Genomic DNA, 25,575 nt, shown 5'->3' on the forward strand with positions numbered 1-25,575 from the left:
ACCAACCTCTTGTGATATAAAGACACATACACACTCCCAGATCTGCAGAGATTAACAAGCAATGCAAACTCCTACAGCTGTGGATGCATACATACTCACAGATCTGCATACATTACAAACACACAAGCAAAGTGCTGCGTTTGAACCTCTAAAGACTGAGAATATATAGTTGAAGTCGGAAGTTTACATACACTTAGGTTGGAGTTATTAAAACTCGTTTTTCAACCACTCTATAAATGACTTGTTAACAAACTATAGTTTTGGCAAGTCTGTTAGGACATCTACTTTGTGTAGTAATTTTTCCAACAATTGTTTACAGACAGATTATTTCACTTATAATTTACTGTATCACAATTCAAGTGGGTCAGAAGTTCACATACACTAAGTTGACTGTGCCTTTAAATAGCTTGGAAAATTCCAGAAAATTATGTCATGGCTTTAGAAGCTTCTGATAGGCTAATTGACATCATTTGAGTCAATTGGAGGTGTACCTGTGGATGTATTTCAAGGCTTACCTTCAAACTCAGTGCCTCTTTGCTTGACATCATGGGAACATCAAAAGAAATCAGCCAAGACCTCAGAAAAAAAATGTAGACCTCCACAAGTCTGGTTCATCCTTGGGAGTAATTTCCAAACGCCTGAAGGTACCACGTTCATCTGTACAAACAATAGTACGCAAGTATAAACACCATGGGACCACGCAGCCGTCATACCGCTCAGGAAGGAGACACGTTCTGTCTCCTAGAGATTAACGTCCTTTGTGCGAAAAGTGAAAATCTATCTGAGAACAACAGCAAAGGACCTTGTGAAGATGCTGGAAGAAACTGTTATAAATGAATCTATATCCACAGTGAAACGAGTCATATATCTACATAACCTGAAAGGCAGCTCAGCAAGGAAGAAGCCACTGCTCCAAAACTGCCATAAAAATTCCAGACTAGGGTTTGCATCTGCACATGGGGACAAAGATCGTGCTTTTTGGAGAAATGTCCTCTGGTCTGATGAAACAAAAATGGAACTGTTAGGTCATAATGACCATTGTTATTTTTGGAGGAAAAAGGGGGAGGCTTGCAAGCCGAAGAACACCATCCCAACCGTGAAACACCGGGATGGCAGCATCATGTTGTGGACTGGTGCACTTCACAAAATAGATGGCATCATGAGGTAGGAAAATGATGTGAATATATTGAAGCAACATCTCAAGACATCAGTCAGGAAGTTAAAGCTTGGTCGCAAATGGGTCTTCCAAATGGACAATGACCCCAAGCATACTTCCAAAGTTGTGGCAAAATGTCTTAAGGACAACAAAGTCAAGGTATTGGAGTGGCCATCACAAGCCCTGACCTCAATCCTATAGAACATTTTTGGGCAGAACTGAAAAAGTGTGTGTGAGCAAGGAGGCCTACAAACCTGACTTACACCAGCTCTGTCAGGAGGAATGGGCCACAATTCACCCAACTTATTGTGGGAAGCTTGTGGAAGGCTACCTGAAACGTTTGACCGAAGTTAAACAATTTAAAGGCAATGCTACCAAATACTAATTGAGTGTATGTAAACTTCTGACCCACTGGGAATGTGAAGAAAGAAATAAAAGCTGAAATAAATCATTCTCTCTACTATTATTCTGACATTTCACATTCTTAAAATAAAGTGGTGATCCTAACTGACCTAAGACAGGGAATTTCTACTAGGATTAAATGTCAGGAATTGTGAAAAACTGAGTTTAAATGTGTTTGGCTAAGGTGTATGTAAGCTTCTGAGTCAACTGTATGTGTGTATACATGTACATAGGGTCTGAAAACCTATGTCAATGTGATATTTTTTAAATACATTTGCAAAAATTTCTAAAAACCTGTTTTTGCTTTGTCATTATAGTGTATTGCTTGTAGATTGATGAGGGAAAAAAATATTTAATTCATTTTAGAATAAGGCTGTAATGTAATAAAATGTGGAAAAAGTAAATGGGTCTGAATCCTTTCCCGAATGCACTGTATTTAATATGTATTTAGGGTAATGTAGAGGAAGGAGTGTTTAATGCCTTTCAGCCTTTTAGTCAATCTGCACTTTTTGACAGTGAGGATAGACAGGTGCACACAAACACGTGCACATGCACTCATGAATGCACGCACACACACACACGCGCGTATGCACGCAGTGCACACAAGGGGAAAGACTGCCCCCTCTCATTGAAGCCACTGAAGTTCAAGGCCGACCATGGTACAGTCATTGAAATCAAATCAAATCAAATCTTATTTGTCACATACACACGGTTAGCAGATGTTAATGCGAGTCTAGCGAAATGCTTGTGCTTCTAGTTCCGACAATGCAGTAATAACCAACGAGTAATCTAACCTAACAATAGTAACCTAACAACTACTACCTTATAGACACAAGTGTAAAGGGATAAAGAATATGTACATAAAGATATATGAATGAGTGATGGTACAGAACGGCATAGGCAAGATGCAGTAGATGGTATCGAGTACAGTATATACATATGAGATGAGTAATGTAGGGTATGTAAACAAAGTGGCATCGTTTAAAGTGGCTAGACACACACACACACCACACACACATTAACCTGTTGAACTGGGTTCTGAGCTGGGCGGCACAAGGCAGGGTGATACGCTCTTGGTCGTGGTTTCCTTGGTTACTGTGTCGGGGGCTCTGGTCTTGCAGTCCAGTGGGTCGAGGGCTTTGAGCCTCTTGAAGTGTTTGGTACCATTGTAATGGGATGAGGCCTGGCTCTACACAGAGAGAATAGAACCAGAACCACTGAGTCACACAAGCGACAACAACTCCAATGACCATGCAGTAGTAAGAACTCAAGTCATCAAGTCATATAGCCACAGGGTCAAGCCAGAGATCTAACATTATTAGTGTTTCATCAGTTATCAGATGCTCTTATCCAGAGCAACTTATAAACTCTGAGATTTTCATCTCATACATCTCATCCAATATCAAACCTGTGCCATCCGCAAAGTATATTTACTGGTTAACACCACACAACACGTAGTATATATGTACTGGTTAACACCACACAACACTTAGTATATATCTACTGGTCAACACCACACAACACTTAGTATATATCTACTGGTCAACACCACACAACATTTAGTATATATCTACTGGTCAACACCACACAACACGTAGTATATATCTACTGGTCAACACCACACAACATGTATTATATATCTACTGGTTAACACCACACAACACTTAGTATATATCTACTGGTCAACACCACACAACATTTATTATATATCTACTTGTTAAGTTCAAACTCTGCAAGCATCCCTGGTACTGCCTTGTATGTGGTGAAACTCAGCAGCATCCCTGGTACTGCCCTGTATGTGGTGAAACTCTGCAGCATCCCTGGTACTGCCCTGTAAGAGGTCAAACTCTGCAGCATCCCTGGTCCTGCCCTGTATGTGGTGAAACTCTGCAGCATCCCTGGTACTGCCCTGTATGTGGTGAAACTCTGCAGCATCCCTGGTACTGCCTTGTATGTGGTGAAACTCTGCAGCATCCCTGGTACTGCCTTGTATGTGGTGGAACTCTGCAGCATCCCTGGTACTGCCCTGTATGTGGTGAAACTATGCAGCATCCCTGGTACTGCCCTGTATGTGGTGAAACTCTGCAGCATCCCTGGTACTGCCTTGTATGTGGTGAAACTCTGCAGCATCCCTGGTACTGCCTTGTATGTGGTGAAACTCTGCAGCATCCCTGGTCCTGCCCTGTATGTGGTGAAACTCTGCAGCATCCCTGGTACTGCCTTGTATGTGGTGAAACTCTGCAGCATCCCTGGTACTGCCTTGTATGTGGTGAAACTCTGCAGCATCCCTGGTCCTGCCCTGTATGTGGTGAAACTCTGCAGCATCCCTGGTACTGCCTTGTATGTGGTGAAACTCTGCAGCATCCCTGGTCCTGCCCTGTATGTGGTGAAACTCTGCAGCATCCCTGGCACTGCCCTGTATGTGGTGAAACTCTGCAGCATCCCTGGTGCAGCCCTGTATGTGGTGAAACTCTGCAGCATCCCTGGTACTGCCTTGTATGTGGTGAAACTCTGCAGCATCCCTGGTCCTGCCCTGTATGTGGTGAAACTCTGCAGCATCCCTGGCACTGCCCTGTATGTGGTGAAACTCTGCAGCATCCCTGGTGCAGCCCTGTATGTGGTGAAACTCTGCAGCATCCCTGGTCCTGCCCTGTATGTGGTGAAACTCTGCAGCATCCCTGGTCCTGCCCTGTATGTGGTGAAACTCTGCAGCATCCCTGGTACTGCCTTGTATGTGGTGAAACTCTGCAGCATCCCTGGTACTGCCTTGTATGTAGTGAAACTCTGCGGCATCCCTGGTACTGCCTTGTATGTGGTGAAACTCTGCAGCATCCCTGGTACTGCCCTGTAAGAGGTCAAACTCTGCCTACCTCTGAGTTGAACCTCAGTCGGCAAACGACACACGATGAGCTGGGTTTCCTCATAAAGGGCGTGGTTAGTCCAAATCCTGGACCAAAACGGGATTTGTGATCACGGTCCATCTGCAACAACAAGAGTGAAAAGGTGTTGAATTACTGTGGTATGGCTAGGGCTGAGGCAGAAGTGAAGGTTGAGCAAGATGTCAATGTTAAAGAGTACCTTAAATGCTCTCACACTAGGGCTGTGGCGGTCATGACATTTTGTCAGCTGGTGATTGTCAAGCAAATAACTGCCAGTCTCACGGTAATTGACCATTAATTAACATAAACACATTTAGCATCTCGTGGCTTCCACACATAGCCTACAAGCCACTGACATAAATCTTTGGAATATCTACATTTTAAAAAGTCTAATAAATCAATATAATATAGCCTACACCATAAATACACATAAATCCATTATTTATTTTAGACCAGTCTAAAGAAACATGATATGAAGAAAATGTAGTCTTTTTCAGTTGAACAGAATAGCATACTGTGAGCTATCCTTATGTTAGGCCCAGGTCTGGCTATGCCATATGGCCGTATACACTAGTTAATTTAGTAGACAAGATTTGCAGAGAATTCAGTGGCATTATTTTATATTATAGTATGAAGAATACAATTGAACATAGCTGAATAAAATAGAAAGGATATTTTCTCCAAATTATTTGAGAGAGTGTCACATGCAGCTTTTCTGTGTTGAGTGGGTAACAAAGAAACTGGTCCTCCTATATGCTTAATTTAGGGTTATTTATGCAACTTGAGTTGTGATACAAACATTGGGCTATATGTTTTGATTTTAATACATTTGAAGGCTGTATGATGCGACTCTAATGATGATTTGAAAAGGAATGAGCTCTGCTTTATTTTTTGTGCAGGCTGCACACTCTTTATCAGTCTCTCATTCACAATTTGACAAGCACTTGATAATGTCTCGATTTTCCCGGCAGCATCCCCTTTGTGTGGTCGTTGTTCCCTTGGGCTGAATATAATAATTATAATACCCTTCTCCCGGCTGAGTGCTCCGAAGCACCTCTCACTCACATGGCTCTCTCAGATATCTAAATTCTTATTAAGCCCGTCATGTGATCGGGTCCTTCTCACAGGCTACAAGTGAAGACAGACACATCAGGGATGCAACTGCGAAATTCCGAGGCGCATATTGAAGAATTATCCATATTTACTATTCATCAGCCAACAAGATGAGTAAGCCTAACGAATATCAAAAGCACTAGCCTATGTCAATCTACTATCCTGCATAGTATAAAAATTGACTTATTCTATTCTGTGCGAGAAATAAATATTCCAAACATAGTCTGGGATGCGATAGATCCCAAATGAATACAACCACTAGCATCAAAAACAAAAACCAATGAGGCGGATGCAACAGATCAGAACGTTTAGCTTAAAATGTTGATAAACTATTAGGCAATTTCTTCACATTAAGCAGCAATGCACACACTAGGCTATAAGCTCAAATGTTCCAAAATGCAATCAATTAGCGGGAATTCTCAAAAGTGATCACAAATGCAATTATGCATGTAATGCTTTTATTATAAAGGTGCATTTTTATGGTGAAAACTATCTTCCCCAAACTTTAAACTCAAGCACTGCGTGTGTTAGGCGCTACACCTGTTGTAAAGCGGATTAATGTGCTTCATTTTAAGAAGTAATTTGGCCCCTTCAGTTGTGATACAAACCTCAAAACATATAGGCATATGGGCTAGGCTACATGAGGTGTGCGATTATGATTTGAAAAAGTCAACAACAAAAAAGGCATATGCTGTTTCTTGCCTTACTGCTATGGTGGCAAAATTAGAAACATTATTATGCAAATGCACTGTATGAGCCATAAACCTGTACATTTCCACTGTCTGTTTCTCTCATGTAAGAAGCCATTGTTTTTTCCTCTCTTGTTTCTGAGTGACTTGGTCACGCGGCCAAAGACAAAGAGCCTCTAAGAATGACCACAGATTTTGGTCCATCCTGTTCTTTTCATATCTTTCAAGGGCACAGCTGTGTGGAGATATGAAGAGAACAGAGACTAGCTTGAGCAGCAGAGAACATTCTACCAGCAGAAAGGAGTAACAAAACTGGCGTTATCACTAGTTTGTGCGCTATGCTCCCACCATGATCCTCGCACATCTGCTAAACTGCCATGTGACAGTGGTTGTATTTTCCTATAAAGGCTGAGACCCAACTCTTGCTTGTTTGGCTCTTAACTCTGCAATGTTGTTGAGTGGATTGTTAACCAGCTCCATATTTGTAAACCTTATAATAAAAAGTGAAGAATCTGCAGTCTCTCTTCCTTTTGATTAGAATTTCCACGACACTGCACAAGCTGGGCATCATTCACAAATGATAATATATAATTCCCAAGTAATAGGCTAATATTGTCACCCATCAGACTAATCTTGATTTAATCTTGTCTTTACATATACTAAATAATATACAGTACCAGTCAAAAGTTTGGGCACACCTACTCATTCAAGGGTTTTATCTTTATGTATCTTATGTTCTACATTGTAGAATAATATTGAAGACATTAAAACTATGAAATAACACATATGGAATCATGTAGTAACCAAAAAAGTGTTAATCAAATCAAAATAGATTTGAGATTTTAGAACCTTCAAAGTAGCCACCCTTTGCCTTGATGACAACTTTGTACACTTTTGGCATTCTCTCAACCAGCTTCACCTGGAATGCTTTTCCAACAATCTTGAAGGAGTTCCCACATATACTGAGCACTTGTCTGCTTTTCCTTCACTCTGCGGTCCAACTCATCCCAAACCATCTCAATTGGGTTGAGGTCAGGTGATTGTGGAGGCCAGGTCATCTGATGCAGCACGCCATTACTCTCCTTCTTGGTCAGATAGCCCTTACACAGCCTGGAGGTGTGTTGGGTCATTGTCTGTTGAAAAACAAATGATATTCCCAGTAAGCGCAAACCAGATGGGATGGCATATCCCTGCAGAATGCTGTGGTAGCCATGATGGTTAAGAAATTGAATTCTAAATAAATCACAGACAGTGTCACCAGCAAAGCACCCCCACACCATCACACCTCCTCCTCCATGCTTCATGGTGGGAACCACACATGCGGAGATCCGTTCACCTACTCTGTGTCTCACAAAGACATGGCGGTTGGAACCAAAAATCTAAAATTTGGACTCATCAGACCAAAGGACAGATTTCCACCGGTCTAATGTCCACTGCTCGTGTTTCTTGGCCCAAGCAAGTCTCTTTTTATTATTGGTGTCCTTTAGTAGTGGTTTCTTTGCAGCAATTCGACCATGAAGGCCTGATTTACACAGTCTCCTCTGAACAATTGATGTTGAGATGTGTCTGTTACTTGTACTCTGTGAAGCATTTATTTGGGCTGCAATCTGAGGTGCAGTTAAATCTAATGAGCTTGTCCTCTGCAGCAAAGGTAACTCTGGGTCTTCCTTTTCTGTGGCGGTCCTCATGTGAACCAGTTTCATCATAGCACTTGATGGTTTCTGCGACTGCACTTTCAAAGTTCTTAACATTTTCCAGATTAACTGATCTTCATATCTTAAAGTAATGATGGACTGTCATTTCTCTTTGCTTATTTGAGCTGTTCTTGCCATAATATGGACTTGGTATTTTACCAAATAGGGCTATCTTCTGTATACCACCCTTGTCACAACACAACTGATTGGCTGAAATGCATTAAGGAGGAAATAAATTCCACAAATTAACAAGGCACACCTGTTAATTGAAATGCATTCCAGGTGACTACCTCATGAAGCTGGTTGAGAGAATGCCAAGAGTGTGCAAAGCTGTCATGAAGGCAAAGGGTGGCTACTTTGAAGTATCTCAAACATAAAATCTATTTATTTAACACTTTTTTGCTTACTATAATAAAGAAATAAAGAATACCCTTGAATGGTACTGTATGTTGGAATTTGTTTTGATTTAGAATAGACCATTATCATGCTCCTTTCTCAAAACAGGGGCAGGGGAAAAAATACATGTAATCTATGCACATAAATAGCGAATGGAGGACACATTTCCCATGGTTCATTTTCATGCCAGCCAGGTACTGTAGGCTATACTCCTGTTGTAAAGACAAGCAATTTGCTAAATATTATGAAAGTTGACAAATAGTTATTGTAGGCCTAGCCTATAGAAAGCTGATGGGTTCCTCCTCTTTTTAATAGAGGCCATCAAAACTCTATCTTCTCATGCAATTGCATACCCTATAGAAAAGAAATGTTGCACAACATGAGCTCATGGGCTCTCATTAAGTGTTTGATTAGATTTTCAATTACATTTGCATTGATGCAGAGCGATAAGAGGGACAATAGAGTGCTGAGTACCAGGCAGTTAGCACGTTTGGTAGGCTACTAATGACCATCAGCAGCATCAGAGCTTGGAGAAGCCTGATTACTGTGACTAAATGGTCACGGGGAATTTGACTGCCGTCATGACTCGTGACCACCGGTGTGGAGTTAATATGGTTACCGTAACAGCCCTATCTCAGACTTAAACAGGCTTAGAGTAATGGTCCTTCCTTTACTTATAACATATGGTGACCTATGCAGACCTACCTTCCCAAACCAAACCAGAGGGAAAATGTGGTATGGATAGGGTTAAGAGTAGGGTTAAGATAAGGGTTAAAAGAAGACTTAAGAATATCAAATCAAATTGTATTTTTTATTTGTCATATACACATGGTTAGCAGATGTTAATGCGAGTGTAGCGAAATGCTTGTGCTTCTAGTTCCGACCATGCAGCAATATCTAACAAGTAATCTAACCTAACAATTTCACAACAACTACCTTATACACACAAGTGTAAAGTAATGAATAAGAATATGTACATAAAAATATATGAATGAGTGATGGCCGAACAGCATAGGCAAGATGCAGTAGATGGTATAGAGTACAGTATATACATATGAGATGAGTACTGTAGGGTATGTAAACATTATATAAAGTGCCATTGTTTAAAGTGGCTAGTGATACATTTATTACATCAATATTTCCATTATTTAAGTGGCTAGAGTTGAGTCAGTATGTTGGCAGCAGTCACTCAATGTTAGTGGTGGCTGTTTAACAGTCTGATGGCCTTGAGATACAAGCTGTTTTTCAGTCTCTCGGTCCCTGCTTTAAATGCACCTGTACTGATCTCGCCTTCTGGATGATAGCGGGGTTAACAGGCAGTGGCTCGGGTGGTTGTTGTCCTTGATTATCTTTTTGGCCTTCCTGTGACATCAGGTGGTGTAGGTGTCCTGGAGAGCAGGTAGTTTGCCCCCGGTGATGCGTTGTGTAGACCTCACTACCCTCTGGAGAGCCTTACCGTTATGGGCGGAGCAGTTGCCGTACCAGGCGGTGATACAGCCCGACAGGATGCTCTCGATTGTGCATCTGTAGAAGTTTGTGAGTGTTTTTGGTGACAAGCTGAATTTCTTCAGCGGCCTGAGGTTGAAGAGGCGTTGCTGCGCCTTCTTCACCACGCTGTCTGTGTGGGTGGACCATTTCAGTTTGTCCGTGATGTGTATGCTGAGGAACTTAAAACTTTCCACCCTCTCCACTCCTGTCCTGTCTATGTGGACAGGGGGCTGCACCCTCTGCTGTTTCCTGAAGTCCACGATCATCTCCTTTGTTTTGTTGACGTTGAGTGTGAGGTTATTTTCCTGACACCACACTCCGAAGGCAATCACCTCCTCCCTGTAGGCCGTCTCATCATTGTTGGTATTCAAGCCTACCACTGTAGTGTCGTCTGCAAACTTGGTGATTTGAGTTGGAGGCGTGCATGGCCACGCAGTCGTGGGTGAACAGGGAGTACAGGAGAGGGCTGAGAACACACCCTTGGGGGCCCCAGTGTTGAGGATCAGAGGGGTGGAGATGTTGTTACCTACCCTCACCACCTGGGGGGCGGCCCGTCAGGAAGTCCAGGACCCAGTTGCACAGGGCGGGTCGAGACTCAGGGTTTCGAGCTTAATGACGAGTTTGGAGGGTACCATGGTGTTAAATGCTGAGTTATAGTCGATGAACAGCAGGGAGTGACTAGCACACAGACATTGTGGAGCCAATAGATAATTGGTTCCCCCTCAATCATCCCTTCACATGGTTTAAAAGATACGTTCACATATGAAGACAAGCCTGACCTCTCCCCTCTCTGGGCCCCAAGTAACTTTCCCACATAAGCATACTTATGAACATTGATAAAACATCTTATTTATCAATGTTACCTAACTAATTCTGATTCAGCCAAAGACAATGAACAGCATTCTTACATAGGTATTCCTCTTGTCCAGATGGGTTAGGGCAGTATGTAGGGTGATTGAGATTGCGTCATCTGTGAACCTATTGGGGCGGTAAGCATTTTGGAGTGGGTCTATGGTGTAAGGTAGGGTGGAGATGATATGATCCTTGACTAGTCTGTCAAAGCACTTCATGATGACGGAAGAGAGTGCTACGGGGATCTAGTCATTTAGCTCAGTTACCTTAGCTTTCTTGGGAACAGGAACAATGGTGGCCCTCTTGAAGCATTTGCAAACAGCAGACTGGGATAAGGATTGATTGAATATGTCCGTAAACACATCAGCCAGCTGGTCTGCACATGCTCTGAGGACGCGGCTAGGGATGCCGTCTGGGACTGCAGCCTTGCGAGGGTTAACACGTTTAAATGTTTTACTCACGTTGGCTGCAGTGAAGGAGAGCCTGCAGGTTTTGGTAGCGAGCCGTGTCAGTGGCACTGTATTGTCCTCAAAACGAGCAAAGAAGTTGTTTAGTCTGTCTGGGAGCAAGACATCGTGGTCCGCAACGGGGCTGGATTTTCTTTTGTAGTCCGTGATTGACTGTAGACCCTGCCACATATCTCTCGTGTCTGAGCCGTTGAATTGTGACTCTACTTTGTCTCTATACTGACGCTTAGCTTGTTTGATTGCCTTGCGGAGGGAATAGCTACACTGTTTGTATTCGGTTATGTTTCCGGTCACCTTGCCCTGGTTAAAAGCAGTGGTTCGCGCTTTTAGTTTAGCGCGAATGCTGCCATCAATACACGGTTTCTGGTTTGGCAATGTTTTAATAGTTAATGTGGGTACGACATCGCTGATGCACTTGCTAATAGACTTGCTCACCGAATCAGCGTATTCATCAATGTTGTTGTTTGACGCTATGCGGAACATATCCCAGTCCATGTAATCGAAGCAATCTTGAAGCGTGGAATCCGATTGGTCGGACCAGCGTTGAACAGACCTGAGTGTGGGTGCTTCCTGTTTTAGTTTCTGTCTATAAGCTGGGAGCAACAAAATGGAGTCATGGTCAGCTTTTCCGAAAGGAGGGCGGGGAGGGCCTTATATGCGTCGCGGAAGTTAGAATAACAATGATCCAGGGTTTTGCCAGCCCGGGTTGCGCAATCGATATGCTAATAGAATTTAGGGAGCCTTGTTTTCAGATTAGCCTTGTTAAAATCCCCAGCTACAATAAATGCATCCTCAGGATATGTGGTTTCCAGTTTACATAGAGTCGAATGAAGTTCTTTCAGGGCAGTCGATGTGTCTGCTTGGGGGGGAATATACACGACTGTGATTATGATTGACGAGAATTCTCTTGGTAGATAATGCGGTCGGCATAGGGTTAAGCAACAGGTCAATGTTGAGCAAGAAGACCAGAAATGGTCATCTGTAGCTCAGTTGGTTGAGAATTGCGCTTGCAATACCAGGATAGTGGGTTTGATTCCAGGGACCACCTATATTTAAAATGTATCCAGACATGACTAAGTCACTTTGTATAAAAGCGTCTGCTAAATGGCATTTAATATTATTATATATTCAATGCTCCCTTGACTAGACAGGCATATTAGCCAGATGTTATGTTCCAAATTCCCTATGTAGTGGACCACTTTTGTGCACTACTTTTGACCAGATTCTGCCAGACACTAAAAATAATGATTTTGTTCCTTATAACAGGGCGCAGGGTGACCAACTCCTACCTTTCAACAGTGAGCAAGTGGTAAAATGGGGTTAATTTTAGGGTTGATCAAGAGGTCCCGGTTGAGAAAAATCTTATCGCTCCATAACTGATTACATGGTCCATGGTACCTTTCAACAGTAAATACCCCTAAACACCTCAAAGTGCACTTAAAAGGTGGGCAGGTCCAACATCCCTTACTGGACACCTCTCTAAAGGGTGACGGTCATTATTGGCTACAGAGACGGGTTTTGAAAACTGGGTTGAGACGAGCATCTCCGAGTTCACCTCGACAAGTTCAAAAATAAACTCTTGAACTTGGCCAAAAAGCACTTTAATTGTATGGTAAACCTACAGGTAGAATATTAATGAAGGAGGCTGTTGATTCTACTGGCTCTCCTGATTCTCCTGATACTACTGCTTCTACTGACATCTGAATCAGGTGTGTTATCGTAGGGCTGGAGCAAAAGCCTGCACACCCAGTAACTCTCAAGGAGGTAAATTGACCACCACCTCTCTAGAGGAATACAATTCATGACTTGACAAGATCACATTCACAGCACATAACGTTTATTCTAAATCTGACCTCTTATAGTATAATAAAATCGTTTTTATTTTGTTTATTAACCAACTTTGTCTCCCTCTACCTGTGGTCACTGGGAAGCATTGTACCGTGACTTAAAGGGAACCTTTATTTACTTCAACAGAATAGATGAACTAGTGGATATCATTTTTATGTCTCTGTGTCCAGTTAGAGTGTCACGGTCGTCATATGGAGGAGACCAAGGCGCAGCGTGGTAAGCGTACATACTTCTTTAATAAAGAAAGAACACTGAACAAACTATACAAAACAACAAAACGAACCGTGAAGCTAATATGGCTAGTGCAGACAGGCAACTAAACATAGAATAAGAACCCACAAACTACCCAAGGAATATGGCTACCTAAATATGGTCCCCAATCAGAGACAACGATAAACAGCTGCCTCTGATTGAGAACCAATCTAGGCAACCACCGCCTAGACATACAAAAAACCCTAGACAATACAAAAACTAAACAAATCACCCTCGTCACACCCTGACCTAACCAAAAAAATAAAGAAAACAAAGATAACTAAGGTCAGGGCATGACATAGAGGCAGTTTTGCGAGCTAATGCTAAATAGAGTTAGCGCAATAACTTGAAGTCTATGAGTTTCTGCTAGCATGCTCACATAATCTAATTTAAAAGTATGTATTAAGGTATCTGTAATAGAACAACTATGACAAAAATGAATGTAGACATAAATAAATACATTTCTACAGCTTACAAAATATTTTATACAATGGTGAGGGAGTGCCAAGATGGAGGCACGGTAGCTTCAACACAGTCATCTATAAATCATTGCTCCTAACCCTTCAGCACCCCCCCACACACAACCCTTCAGCTCAATTTTTACTGGAGGCAAGCTGAAGTTCAGGAGCCAAAATCTACACCCCTTCGTCTGTGATTGATCAACGGTAGGGATTGTTTTTTCTTATTTTTCAAGAACAGGTCTTTTAAGGGAGTATGCGAGCACATTCATTCGGTTCACCATGTCAAGTTCAGCTAGGTGCCAGCAGAACTGAAGCCTTAAACCTTCAGCACCCTCAACCCTTATATCACCCTCTGACCCATCTCTGAGCCGGCACTCTTTTTGCTCCACTATGAAACCGCTCCACTTCTTTACCCTCTCTATCCTTCTTTCTCACCTCCTCTGTCTTTGTCTGATCAAAGTCACCTTCAGGTCTCCCCAAGGAGCTGTTGTCTCAGACACTCTCCTCTGAGTGTGATGGACTGTCTTCCACATGTGGTTACTGCTGTCGTGTCTTTACTATCATTTAATTGAAGACTTAGTTTTATGAAAGATTCCCCGTAATTAGTATTACGCGATCAAACTGATTAATTATGTAACTGTAATTAACTAGGAAGTCGGGGCACCAAGGAAAATATTCAGATTACAAGATTACTTGTATCATTTCCTAAAATAACTTTTCAGATATTTTCATATCTGATCCATAGTCTTCTGATTAATTAATTATTTACTATACCTCACGTTAGTCTCATTCCAAACGTCGTAAGTTGTTGGTTATCTGCATGAACCCAGTCTTCACTATGAGTCATCCATACATCAATTGTCTTAAATAATTTATTTATTACTTACTAAGCAATTCACAGAAATGCATAAACAAACAAACAAACAAGGTAAATATGGTTACAAGAAATGATAGGAGAATGTGCCCTAGTGGGCTAAACCGGTATTGCGGCTTGTTAGACAAAAGGGAAGTGGTGGTTGACCAAGAAGTCACTACAGAGTTAATAATTATAACAATTGAAATGCTAATCCTTTACACATGAACGCTCACTTATTCGGGAACAATTGCAATCAATATATATATTTACGCTCAGTGTGTCATCTTGATCGCTGTTGAAAAGTTAGTTTCTGTCCTCTCTCTCTCTCTCTGTGGTTAGGATGGATAGTTCAGAGTGACATTCATTTGTTTTGTTATAGGATGGATGTTTCGGCGGTTGTCGTTCTTCGCGTTCAATGATACCGAATTCCTAGCTGCAGACTAGTAATTAAAATCAAAGACTTGTTCTTATTCTGTCAGTATCAATAGTCTAAGAGTTTAACCACGTGGTATGGTTAAAAGATTCAGCAATGATCTACAACCTTTGTACTCCCGTGATTGAGAGAAACGTGGTGGTGGTAGTAATTTCTCAAAGTTGGGTTTTATTCGGAATTGCAGAAAAGGGGCTGTCCCAGGATGCCTGACCCTAACTGAGCTCAGGGGCGGTCCTCTGATTTAGTTAAACTCAAAAGAGAATTGGAGTTTCCTTCATTAAACAGTCCAAAATCACATTGTAAAATTGTGTAAACAGTATCATACTCACTCATTCATCTTATACAACAATTAGATGTAAACCTCATATCTGAGGCTATTATATAAACAGCGTTATGGTAATGTAGCCACACCGTCTCCCATGAGTTTCACCAAATTGTACCAAACGGACCAGTTCGTAGCTGGATTCTTCACCGATCTTTTATACCTTCTCCAGAACATAAATGTTGTTCGTACCTCAATTTCTGTGAGGTGGAAGAAATTCCTTTGTTCTCTATGAAAATTCACTCTGTCTCTTATACTGTGTGGTCATGGGGCAGGTCTTCTCCTCAGGAATTTACGACCTCTCTCTGACCACAGCAGCCTAGTTGAAGGGGGCAGGGGGAGGCAGGGAGAGGGGGATGGGGCTTGCTGTACCCAAAGAGGGCAACGTCATGACACTGCACTGTATCACTTTCTAGCTCTTATTAAGGCATCTGCATGCTTCCCATCCAAAACAGTATCTTGCATATATTATGACAACATTTTCTGACGTTTTTGTTCGTTTTGGTCTTCAGCCAGGTTTTTTTGGGGCTGTTTGTGCACACCCCCAGAAAATTAGTGAGGCAAGTCAGATTTCGGTAGCCAAGCCTACACCGTCAGTCATTTCTCCATTGGTCAACCGTAGGTATTCTTCAATTAAGTGTTTGTTGTCATTCAACGATATATGATTCACAATATACGATATATGATTCATGATGTATATAGTGGCTACGGTGTCTCAAGCTGGAAAAACATTACTATTGCTGCTTTTTCTCTCTCTCTTTCTCTTCCTGCCTTTCTCTCGCTTTCTCCTCTACACTGTCAATTTCTCTCCTTTTCTCTCTCTGTCTGTATATATCTTCCTCTTTTCACACTTACAAATCTCACCTCTCAATCTCTCCATCCCTCATATAATCTCTCTTTGTCTATTTATTGTTCTTTAGGAGAAAGAGTTATGGGCTATGTGTCAGTAGATGGAAACACATCATACATAGTGTAAATACTGCTGTACTGGAGCTCACACTTCCTTGTCCCTTTCTGAGGGAGGTGACAGACAGAGTTATGAGTTAGAGATGATCATGGTCATTACAGTCATTAGCATGAGTTATGTCTGTGTGTACTATAGGAATCCAGACAGAGAAGTGAGTATAGCTCCAGTTCAATCTGAGTACATTCAGAAGGTTAACTGTTCAACTGTACGGTGATTGTTCTTGACTGTTTTACATCTCTCGACTGTTATTGCATCTCTCGACTGTTATTACATCTCTCGACTGTTATTACATCTCTCGACTGTTATTACATCTCTTGACTGTTTTACATCTCTCGACTCTTATTACATCTCTTGACTGTTTTACATCTCTCGACTGTTATTACATCTCTCGACTCTTATTACATCTCTTGACTGTTTTACATCTCTCGACTGTTATTACATCTCTTGGCTGTTTTACATCTCTCGACTGTTATTACATCTCTTGGCTGTTTTACATCTCTCGACTGTTATTACATCTCTCGACTGTTATTACATCTCTCGACTGTTATTACATCTCTCGACTGTTATTACATCTCTCGACTGTTATTACATCTCTGGACTGTTTTACATCTCTCGACTGTTATTACATCTCTCGACTGTTATTACATCTCTCGACTGTTATTACATCTCTCGACTGTTTTACATCTCTCGACTGTTATTACATCTCTCGACTGTTATTACATCTCTGGACTGTTTTACATCTCTCGACTGTTATTACATCTCTCGACTGTTATTACATCTCTCGACTGTTATTACATCTCTCGACTGTTTTACATCTCTCAACTGTTATTACATCTCTCGACTGTTATTGCATCTCTCGACTGTTATTGCATCTCTCGACTGTTATTACATCTGTCGACTGTTATTACATCTCTCGACTGTTTTACATCTCTCGACTGTTATTGCATCTCTCGACTGTTATTGCATCTCTCGACTGTTATTGCATCTCTCGACTGTTATTACATCTCTCGACTGTTTTACATCTCTCGACTGTTATTGCATCTCTCGACTGTTATTGCATCTCTTGACTGTTATTGCATCTCTCGACTGTTATTACATCTCTCGACTGTTATTACATCTCTCGACTGTTTTACATCTCTCGACTGTTATTACATCTCTCGACTGTTATTACATCTCTCGACTGTTATTGCATCTCTCGACTGTTATTGCATCTCTCGACTGTTATTGCATCTCTCGACTGTTATTGCATCTCTCGACTGTTTTAACATCTCTCGACTGTTATTACATCTCTCGACTGTTATTGCATCTCTCGACTGTTATTACATCTCTCGACTGTTATTACATCTCTCGACTGTTATTACATCTCTTGACTGTTATTGCATCTCTCGACTGTTATTACATCTCTCGACTGTTATTACATCTCTCGACTGTTATTACATCTCTCGACTGTTATTACATCTCTCGACTGTTATTACAACTCTCGACTGTTATTGCATCTCTCGACTGTTATTGCATCTCTCGACTGTTATTACAACTCTCGACTGTTATTACATCTCTCGACTGTTATTACATCTCTCGACTGTTATTACATCTCTCGACTGTTATTACAACTCTCGACTGTTATTACATCTCTCGACTGTTATTACATCTCTCGACTGTTATTACATCTCTTGACTGTTTTACATCTCTCGACTGTTATTACATCTCTCGACTGTTTTACATCTCTCGACTGTTATTACATCTCTCGACTGTTATTACATCTCTCGACTGTTATTACAACTCTTGACTGCTGTTACATTGTAATAACTTGTTTGTTATTAGATGGCACAGACCTGAAATGAAATGAAAGGGTAAGTGTTTGTTTAACTCTTTCAACTCACTAAGAGGCCACTTAGGATACTGAGACACCCGTCTCTCCCGTTCCCAAAGAAACACTACACAACAAGCCAAACAACCCTTCAATCCCTCCCCATTAGACATGCTGCTTGGCACACAACATACACATTCCTGTAACCATGACAACCCACATGTCGACGACAAACAAAAAGTAACGTTGGAGATGGTGTGTGTGCTTACAGACTCCTGGGTAAATTCTAACAGTAACACAAAACACAGTAGCGCGCGTGCACACACGCACGCACACACGCACGCACACACACACACACACACACACACACACACACACACACACACACACACACACACACACGGCCAGAGTTCAGTTCAACTGTACACACTTACGCAACTGAAACACCCACAGGTTCAAATCATCTGTGCTGCGTTCGAGGGGCGTATTCCCATTGTCCTAGCCAGGGATATGTAGGAAGTGAGAGGGGCGTATTCCCATTGCCCTAGCCAGGGATATGTAGGAAGTGAGAGGGGACATGGAGGAAGAGAGGGATATGTAGGAAGTGAGAGGGGACATGGAGGAAGTGAGAATGGACATGGAGGGAGAGAGGGATATGTAGGAAGTGAGAGGGGACATGGAGGAAGTGAGAATGGACATGGAGGGAGAGAGGGATATGTAGGAAGTGAGAGGGGACATGGAGGAAGTGAGAATGGACATGGAGGGAGAGAGGGATATGTAGGAAGTGAGAGGGGACATGGAGGGAGTGAGAGAGGACATGGAGGGAGAGAGGGATATGTAGGAAGTGAGAGGGGACATGGAGGGAGTGAGAGGGGACATGGAGGGAGTGAGAGAGGGATATGTAGGAAGTGAGAGGGGACATGGAGGGAGAGAGGGATATGTAGGAAGTGAGAGGGGACATGGAGGGAGAGAGGGATATGTAGGAAGTGAGAGGGGACATGGAGGGAGAGAGGGATATGTAGGAAGTGAGAGGGGACATGGAGGGAGAGAGGGATATGTAGGAAGTGAGAGGGGACATGGAGGGAGAGAGGGATATGTAGGAAGTGAGAGGGGACATGGAGGGAGAGAGGGATATGTAGGAAGTGAGAGGGGACATGGAGGGAGAGAGGGATATGTAGGAAGTGAGAGGGGACATGGAGGGAGAGAGGGATATGTAGGAAGTGAGGGGGGACATGGAGGAAGTGAGGGGGGACATGGAGGGAGTGAGAGGGGACATGGAGGGAGAGAGGGATATGTAGGAAGTGAGAGGGGACATGGAGGAAGTGAGGGGGGACATGGAGGGAGTGAGAGGGGACATGGAGGGAGTGAGAGGGGGACATAAAGGGAGTGAGAGGGGACATGGAGGGAGTGAGAGGGGGACATGGAGGGAGTGAGAGGACATGGTCGGGGTGAGAGGGGGACATGGAGGGAGAGAGGGATATGTAGGAAGTGAGAGGGGACATGGAGGAAGTGAGAGGGGATATGTAGGAAGTGAGAGGGGACATGGAGGGAGAGAGGGATATGTAGGAAGTGAGAGGGGACATGGAGGGAGAAAGGGATATGTAGGAAGTGAGAGGGGACATGGAGGAAGTGAGAGGGGACATGGAGGGAGTGAGAGGGGACATGGAGGAAGTGAGAGGGGATATGTAGGAAGTGAGAGGGGACATGGAGGGAGTGAGAGGGGACATGGAGGGAGTGAGAGAGGGATATGTAGGAAGTGAGAGGGGACATGGAGTGAAAGAGGGATATGTAGGAAGTGAGAGGGGACATGGAGGGAGAAAGGGATATGTAGGAAGTGAGAGGGGACATGGAGAAAGTGAGAGGGGACATGGAGGGAGTGAGAGGGGACATGGAGGAAGTGAGAGGGGATATGTAGGAAGTGAGAGGGGACATGGAGGGAGTGAGAGGGGACATGGAGGGAGTGAGAGAGGGATATGTAGGAAGTGAGAGGGGACATGGAGGGAGAGGGGGATATGTATGAAGTGAGAGGGGACATGGAGGGAGAAAGGGATATGTAGGGAGTGAGAGGGGGACATGGAGGGAGTGAGAAGACATGGTCGGGGTGAGAGGGGGACATGGAGGGAGAGAGGGATATGTAGAAAGTGAGAGGGGACATGGAGGGAGAGAGGGATATGTAGGAAGTGAGAGGGGACATGGAGGAAGTGAGAGGGGACATGGAGGGAGTGAGAGAGGGATATGTAGGAAGTGAGAGGGATATGTAGGAAGTGAGAGGGGACATGGAGTGAGAGAGGGATATGTAGGAAGTGAGAGGGGACATGGAGGGAGAAAGGGATATGTAGGAAGTGAGAAGGGACATGGAGGGAGAGAGGGATATGTAGGAAATGAGAAGGCAAACACGTGAATAATTTTTTTGTATTTGTGTTATGAGTTTAAAGTTTGGGGAAGCTACCATTTCTACTGACCTGTGTGCCAGTTATGATTATTTTTTTTAATAAAGAACTGGTGCTAAAGGTAGGTTTAATAAAGAACTGTTGCAGATGAACAAACACGAGGCGCGTACTGAACGTGAGAGAAAACAATAACACCTAGTGACTGAAGGCTAAATAAAGGGGGAGAAATCAAGGAGGCAATGACGACCAGGTGTGCATAATGATGGGGAACAGGTGTGCGTAATAATGAAGCCATGGCCAGTGGTTAGTAGACCGGTGACGTTGAACGCCGGGAGGGAGCAGGAGTCGTTGTGACAATCAGCCTCGGTCATATGGGCACATTGATAAACTGTGATCCATTGGAAGCTAAAGAAGTGAGCGCATGGAACTCAGAGATCTCCTATAAGCCAATGCAGCAGTAGGCCTTTAACTTCCATCATCAACTAAGTAAAAATACATACTGTAGGCCTAAAGCTGAGAAATAAATAGTAAATATCCTGATGAAAATTCAGATTCTTTCAATCGTATTAATCTCTCTACACCGCCAGTCGGCTGCCTCTCTATCGGTGTTGACTTGAGCTATCACTAGTGAAGTGCAACAAGGCTATCAGATAAATCAACCGCCGCCAGTCGGCTGCCTCTCTATCGGTGTTGACTTGAGCTATCACTAGTGAAGTGCAACAAGGCTATCAGATAAATCAACCGCCGCCAGTCGGCCGCCTCTCTATCGGTGTTGACTTGAGCTATCACTAGTGAAGTGCAACAAGGCTATCAGATAAATCAACCGCCGCCAGTCGGCCGCCTCTCTATCGGTGTTGACTTGAGCTATCACTAGTGAAGTGCAACAAGGCTATCAGATAAATCAACCGCCGCCAGTCGGCTGCCTCTCTATCGGTGTTGACTTGAGCTATCACTAGTGAAGTGCAACAAGGCTATCAGATAAATCAACCGCCGCCAGTCGGCTGCCTCTCTATCGGTGTTGACTTGAGCTATCACTAGTGAAGTGCAACAAGGCTATCAGATAAATCAACCGCCGCCAGTCGGCCGCCTCTCTATCGGTGTTGACTTGAGCTATCACTAGTGAAGTGCAACAAGGCTATCAGATAAATCAACCGCCGCCGGTCGGCTGCCTCTCTATCGGTGTTGACTTGAGCTATCACTAGTGAAGTGCAACAAGGCTATCAGATAAATCAACCGCCGCCGGTCGGCTGCCTCTCTATCGGTGTTGACTTGAGCTATCACTAGTGAAGTGCAACAAGGCTATCAGATAAATCAACCGCCGCCGGTCGGCTGCCTCTCTATCGGTGTTGACTTGAGCTATCACTAGTGAAGTGCAACAAGGCTATCAGATAAATCAACCGCCGCCAGTCGGCCGCCTCTCTATCGGTGTTGACTTGAGCTATCACTAGTGAAGTGCAACAAGGCTATCAGATAAATCAACCGCCGCCAGTCGGCTGCCTCTCTATCGGTGTTGACTTGAGCTATCACTAGTGAAGTGCAACAAGGCTATCAGATAAATCAACCGCCACCAGTCGGCCGCCTCTCTATCGGTGTTGACTTGAGCTATCACTAGTGAAGTGCAACAAGGCTATCAGATAAATCAACCGCCGCCAGTCGGCCGCCTCTCTATCGGTGTTGACTTGAGCTATCACTAGTGAAGTGCAACAAGGCTATCAGATAAATCAACCGCCGCCAGTCGGCCGCCTCTCTATCGGTGTTGACTTGAGCTATCACTAGTGAAGTGCAACAAGGCTATCAGATAAATCAACCGCCGCCAGTCGGCCGCCTCTCTATCGGTGTTGACTTGAGCTATCACTAGTGAAGTGCAACAAGGCTATCAGATAAATCAACCGCCGCCAGTCGGCCGCCTCTCTATCGGTGTTGACTTGAGCTATCACTAGTGAAGTGCAACAAGGCTATCAGATAAATCAACCGCCGCCAGTCGGCCGCCTCTCTATCGGTGTTGACTTGAGCTATCACTAGTGAAGTGCAACAAGGCTATCAGATAAATCAACTGGGTCCAGCTGAAGCTGTTACTAGCGAACTTTCAACATTGTATCAACTAGTCCAGGGGTTCCCAAACTTTTTCACTCAGACCCCCATTGCAGAAAAAGGTTATGTCTTGCAATTCCACACATATGGTCATGGGGTGTAAAGAACATATTGCCGTTGTATAGCCCTTTTTTGTTGAAATTCTATACATTTTGACGTGACTATTGTGTATTCATTTGATATGAGTGACTCGAACATTGCTACAACAAACAGTGCATTCGGTAAGTATTCAGACCTCTTGACTTTTTCCACATTTTGTTGCGTTACAGTCTTATTCTAAAATGGATTAAATTGTATTTTTCCCCTCATCAATCTATACACAATACCACATAATGACAAAGCAAAAACAGGTTTTTACAAATGACCCTGAAAAACATCCCACAGCATGATGCTGCCACCACCATGCTTCACCGTAGGGGTGGTGCCAGGTTTTCTCCAGACGTGATGCTTGGCATTCAGGCCAAAGAGTTTCATCAGAGCAGAGAATCTTGTTTCTGTCTGGCCACTCTAACCTAAAGGTCTGACTGGTGGTGTGCTGCAGAGATGGTTGCCATTCTGGAAGGTTCTCCCATCTCCACAGAGGAACTGTGGAGCTTTGTCAGAGTTACCATCAGGTTCTTGGTCACCTCCCTGACCAAGGCCCTTCTCCCCCAATTGCTTAGATTGGCCGGGCGGCCAGCTCTAGGAAGAGTCTTGGTGGCTCTAAACTTCTTCCATTAAAGAATGATGGAGGCCACTGTGTTCTTGAGGACCTTTTTGGGGACCTTTCACCAGATCTCTGAATCTTCAGAATCCTGTCTCGGAGTTCTATGGGCAATTCCTTCGAACCTCATGGCTTGGTTTTTGCTCTGACATGCACGGTCAACTGTGGGACCTTATATAAACAGGTGTGTGCTTTTCCAAATCATGTCCAATCAATTGAATTTACCACAGGTCGAATCCAATCAAGTTGTAGAAACATCTCAAGTATGATCAACGGAAACAGGATGCTGCTGAGCTCAATTTCGAGTCTCATAGCAAAGGCTCTGAACACGTAAATAAGGTATTTCTGTTTTATATTTGTAACACATTTGCAAACATTTCTAAAAACCTGTTTTTGTCCATTCTACTATTACAACTTTCAAGAGTGAAACTGTCCGCGCCCCACAGTTTTGGAACCACTGAACTAGCCTATTCCGCGGGCACTAATAGTTTCCCACCGCCAGTGGGCTCAGTACAGAAAGCTGTTTTTTAGGACATTTCCGCTGGATATTTGGGATGAACATGATATTTTGCTTTCACACCGAGGCTTGGTGATAATCGAAGCCGGGATGTAAAAAAAAAGAATACCTTTTTGACTTATTGTGTGAGGTGAAGAAAGAATGACTTAGAAGCTCAGGTTATTAGTGGTGGTAGTGGTGAGTTAAGACAATCAGAAATCAGACATCCCCAAATGGGAAAATGTCTACATTATCCCACAGCAGGCCGGGTACTTCTATGCGTGCTCAGGCGCGCTCTCCCTAAACGTTATCATAACAGAGAAACCAGTCACATTCTCATTGCTCACATGGAGTAGACAATGAAAACATTTACAAAAGTCATTTCTCACAAGTGTAGTAGGTTGTGAACTCGGCAACCATTTCCATTCCGAGAATGACAACAGTAAATTACTTTAATTAATACATGCGTGAACAGAAATGAATTAACAGTACATTTATTAGGCCTACTGGTGACATGTGTAATGGGGAATATATAACAAAATAAACAATCAAAGGGCAAACAATTCACACAAACAAATGAATGCGCAAGAACTGTCAGGAGACAGCTGAGTGCATTATGGAGAGTTGAGTGCATTATGGAGAGTTGAGTGCATCATGGAGAGTTGAGTGCATGCATTCTGTAGAGAGACCTGGCCTTAAAAACCAAATGGTGGGCTTCCAAATGAAATAGGCATGGGCCTACACACTTGTGATTTGAAACAATCTTCAACTATTTTTTAAAAGAAGCTAAGGATCCGCTGTCGTCAAATCATGCTCTCTAGTGAAAGATTTTGAATTATTTTATTTAGACAGGAGTAATTATATAATTTTGGCAAAAACGTCAATTTACTTTAGGGGAAGCCAGCATCCGAACACTGCACTGGCACCAGTGGTGTAAAGTGCTTAAGTAAAAATATTTTAAAGTACTACAAAAGTAGTTTTTGGGGGTATACATACTATTTCTATTTTTGACAACTTTTACTGTTCATTCAAAAATAAAATAATGTACTTTTTACTCTACTAATACTGCTAAATAGTTATTTAAATAGTTAGCCAAAAGCCTTGCAGGTGGCGCAGTGGTCTAGGGCACTGCATCGCAGCGCTAGCTATGCCACCAGAGACTCTGGGTTCGCGCCAAGGCTCTGTCGCAGCCGGCCGTGACTGGGAGGTCCGTGGGGCGACGCACAATTGGCTTAGCGTCGTCCGGGTTAGCGAGGGTTTGGCCGGTAGGGATATCCTTGTCTCATCGCGCACCAGCGACTCCTGTGGCAGGCGCAGTGCACGCTAACCAAGGTCGCCAGGTGCACGGTGTTTCCTCCGAAACATTGGTGCGGCTGGCTTCCGGGTTAGATGCGTGCTGTGTTAAGAAGCAGTGCGGCTTGGGTTGTGTTTTGGAGGACGCATGACTTTCGACCTTCATCTCTCCCGAGCCCGTACGGGAGTTGTAGCGATGAGACAAGATACTAATAATTGGATACCACGAAATTGGGGAGAAAAAGGGGGTAAAAAATAAAATAAAATAAAATAGTTAACCAAATAGCTACCTGGACTGTCTGCAGTGACCCTTGTTGCACTAACTTTGACTCATCACATACGCTTCTACTAGTGTTTACTATCTGTCACTTTATTCCTAAACTCAGCAGAAAAAGGAACGTCCTGCGTTTATTTTTTAGAAAACTTAACATGTGTAAATATTTGTATGAACATAACAAGATTCAACAACTGAGACATAAACTGAACAAGTTCCACAGACATGTGACTAATAGAAATTGAA

The 25,575-nt window shown here is 43.2% G+C and overlaps 1 protein-coding gene across 1 annotated transcript in view; it reads right to left on the reverse strand.

Annotated features, from left to right (window-relative positions):
• LOC139392222 (zinc finger protein 385D-like) overlaps positions 1-25,575 on the reverse strand; it is a 40,521-nt gene that overhangs the window by 8,288 nt on the left and 6,658 nt on the right. The window contains exons 3-4 of the mRNA XM_071140054.1: positions 4,429-4,539; positions 2,582-2,747 (exon numbers count right to left, since the gene is read on the reverse strand). Of these exons, the coding sequence (XP_070996155.1) occupies positions 2,582-2,747; positions 4,429-4,539 (277 nt within the window). The remainder of the gene's footprint in view (positions 1-2,581; positions 2,748-4,428; positions 4,540-25,575) is intronic.

This window comes from Oncorhynchus clarkii, chromosome 32, assembly GCF_045791955.1.
Source record: "Oncorhynchus clarkii lewisi isolate Uvic-CL-2024 chromosome 32, UVic_Ocla_1.0, whole genome shotgun sequence".
Lineage (NCBI taxonomy): Eukaryota > Metazoa > Chordata > Actinopteri > Salmoniformes > Salmonidae > Oncorhynchus > Oncorhynchus clarkii.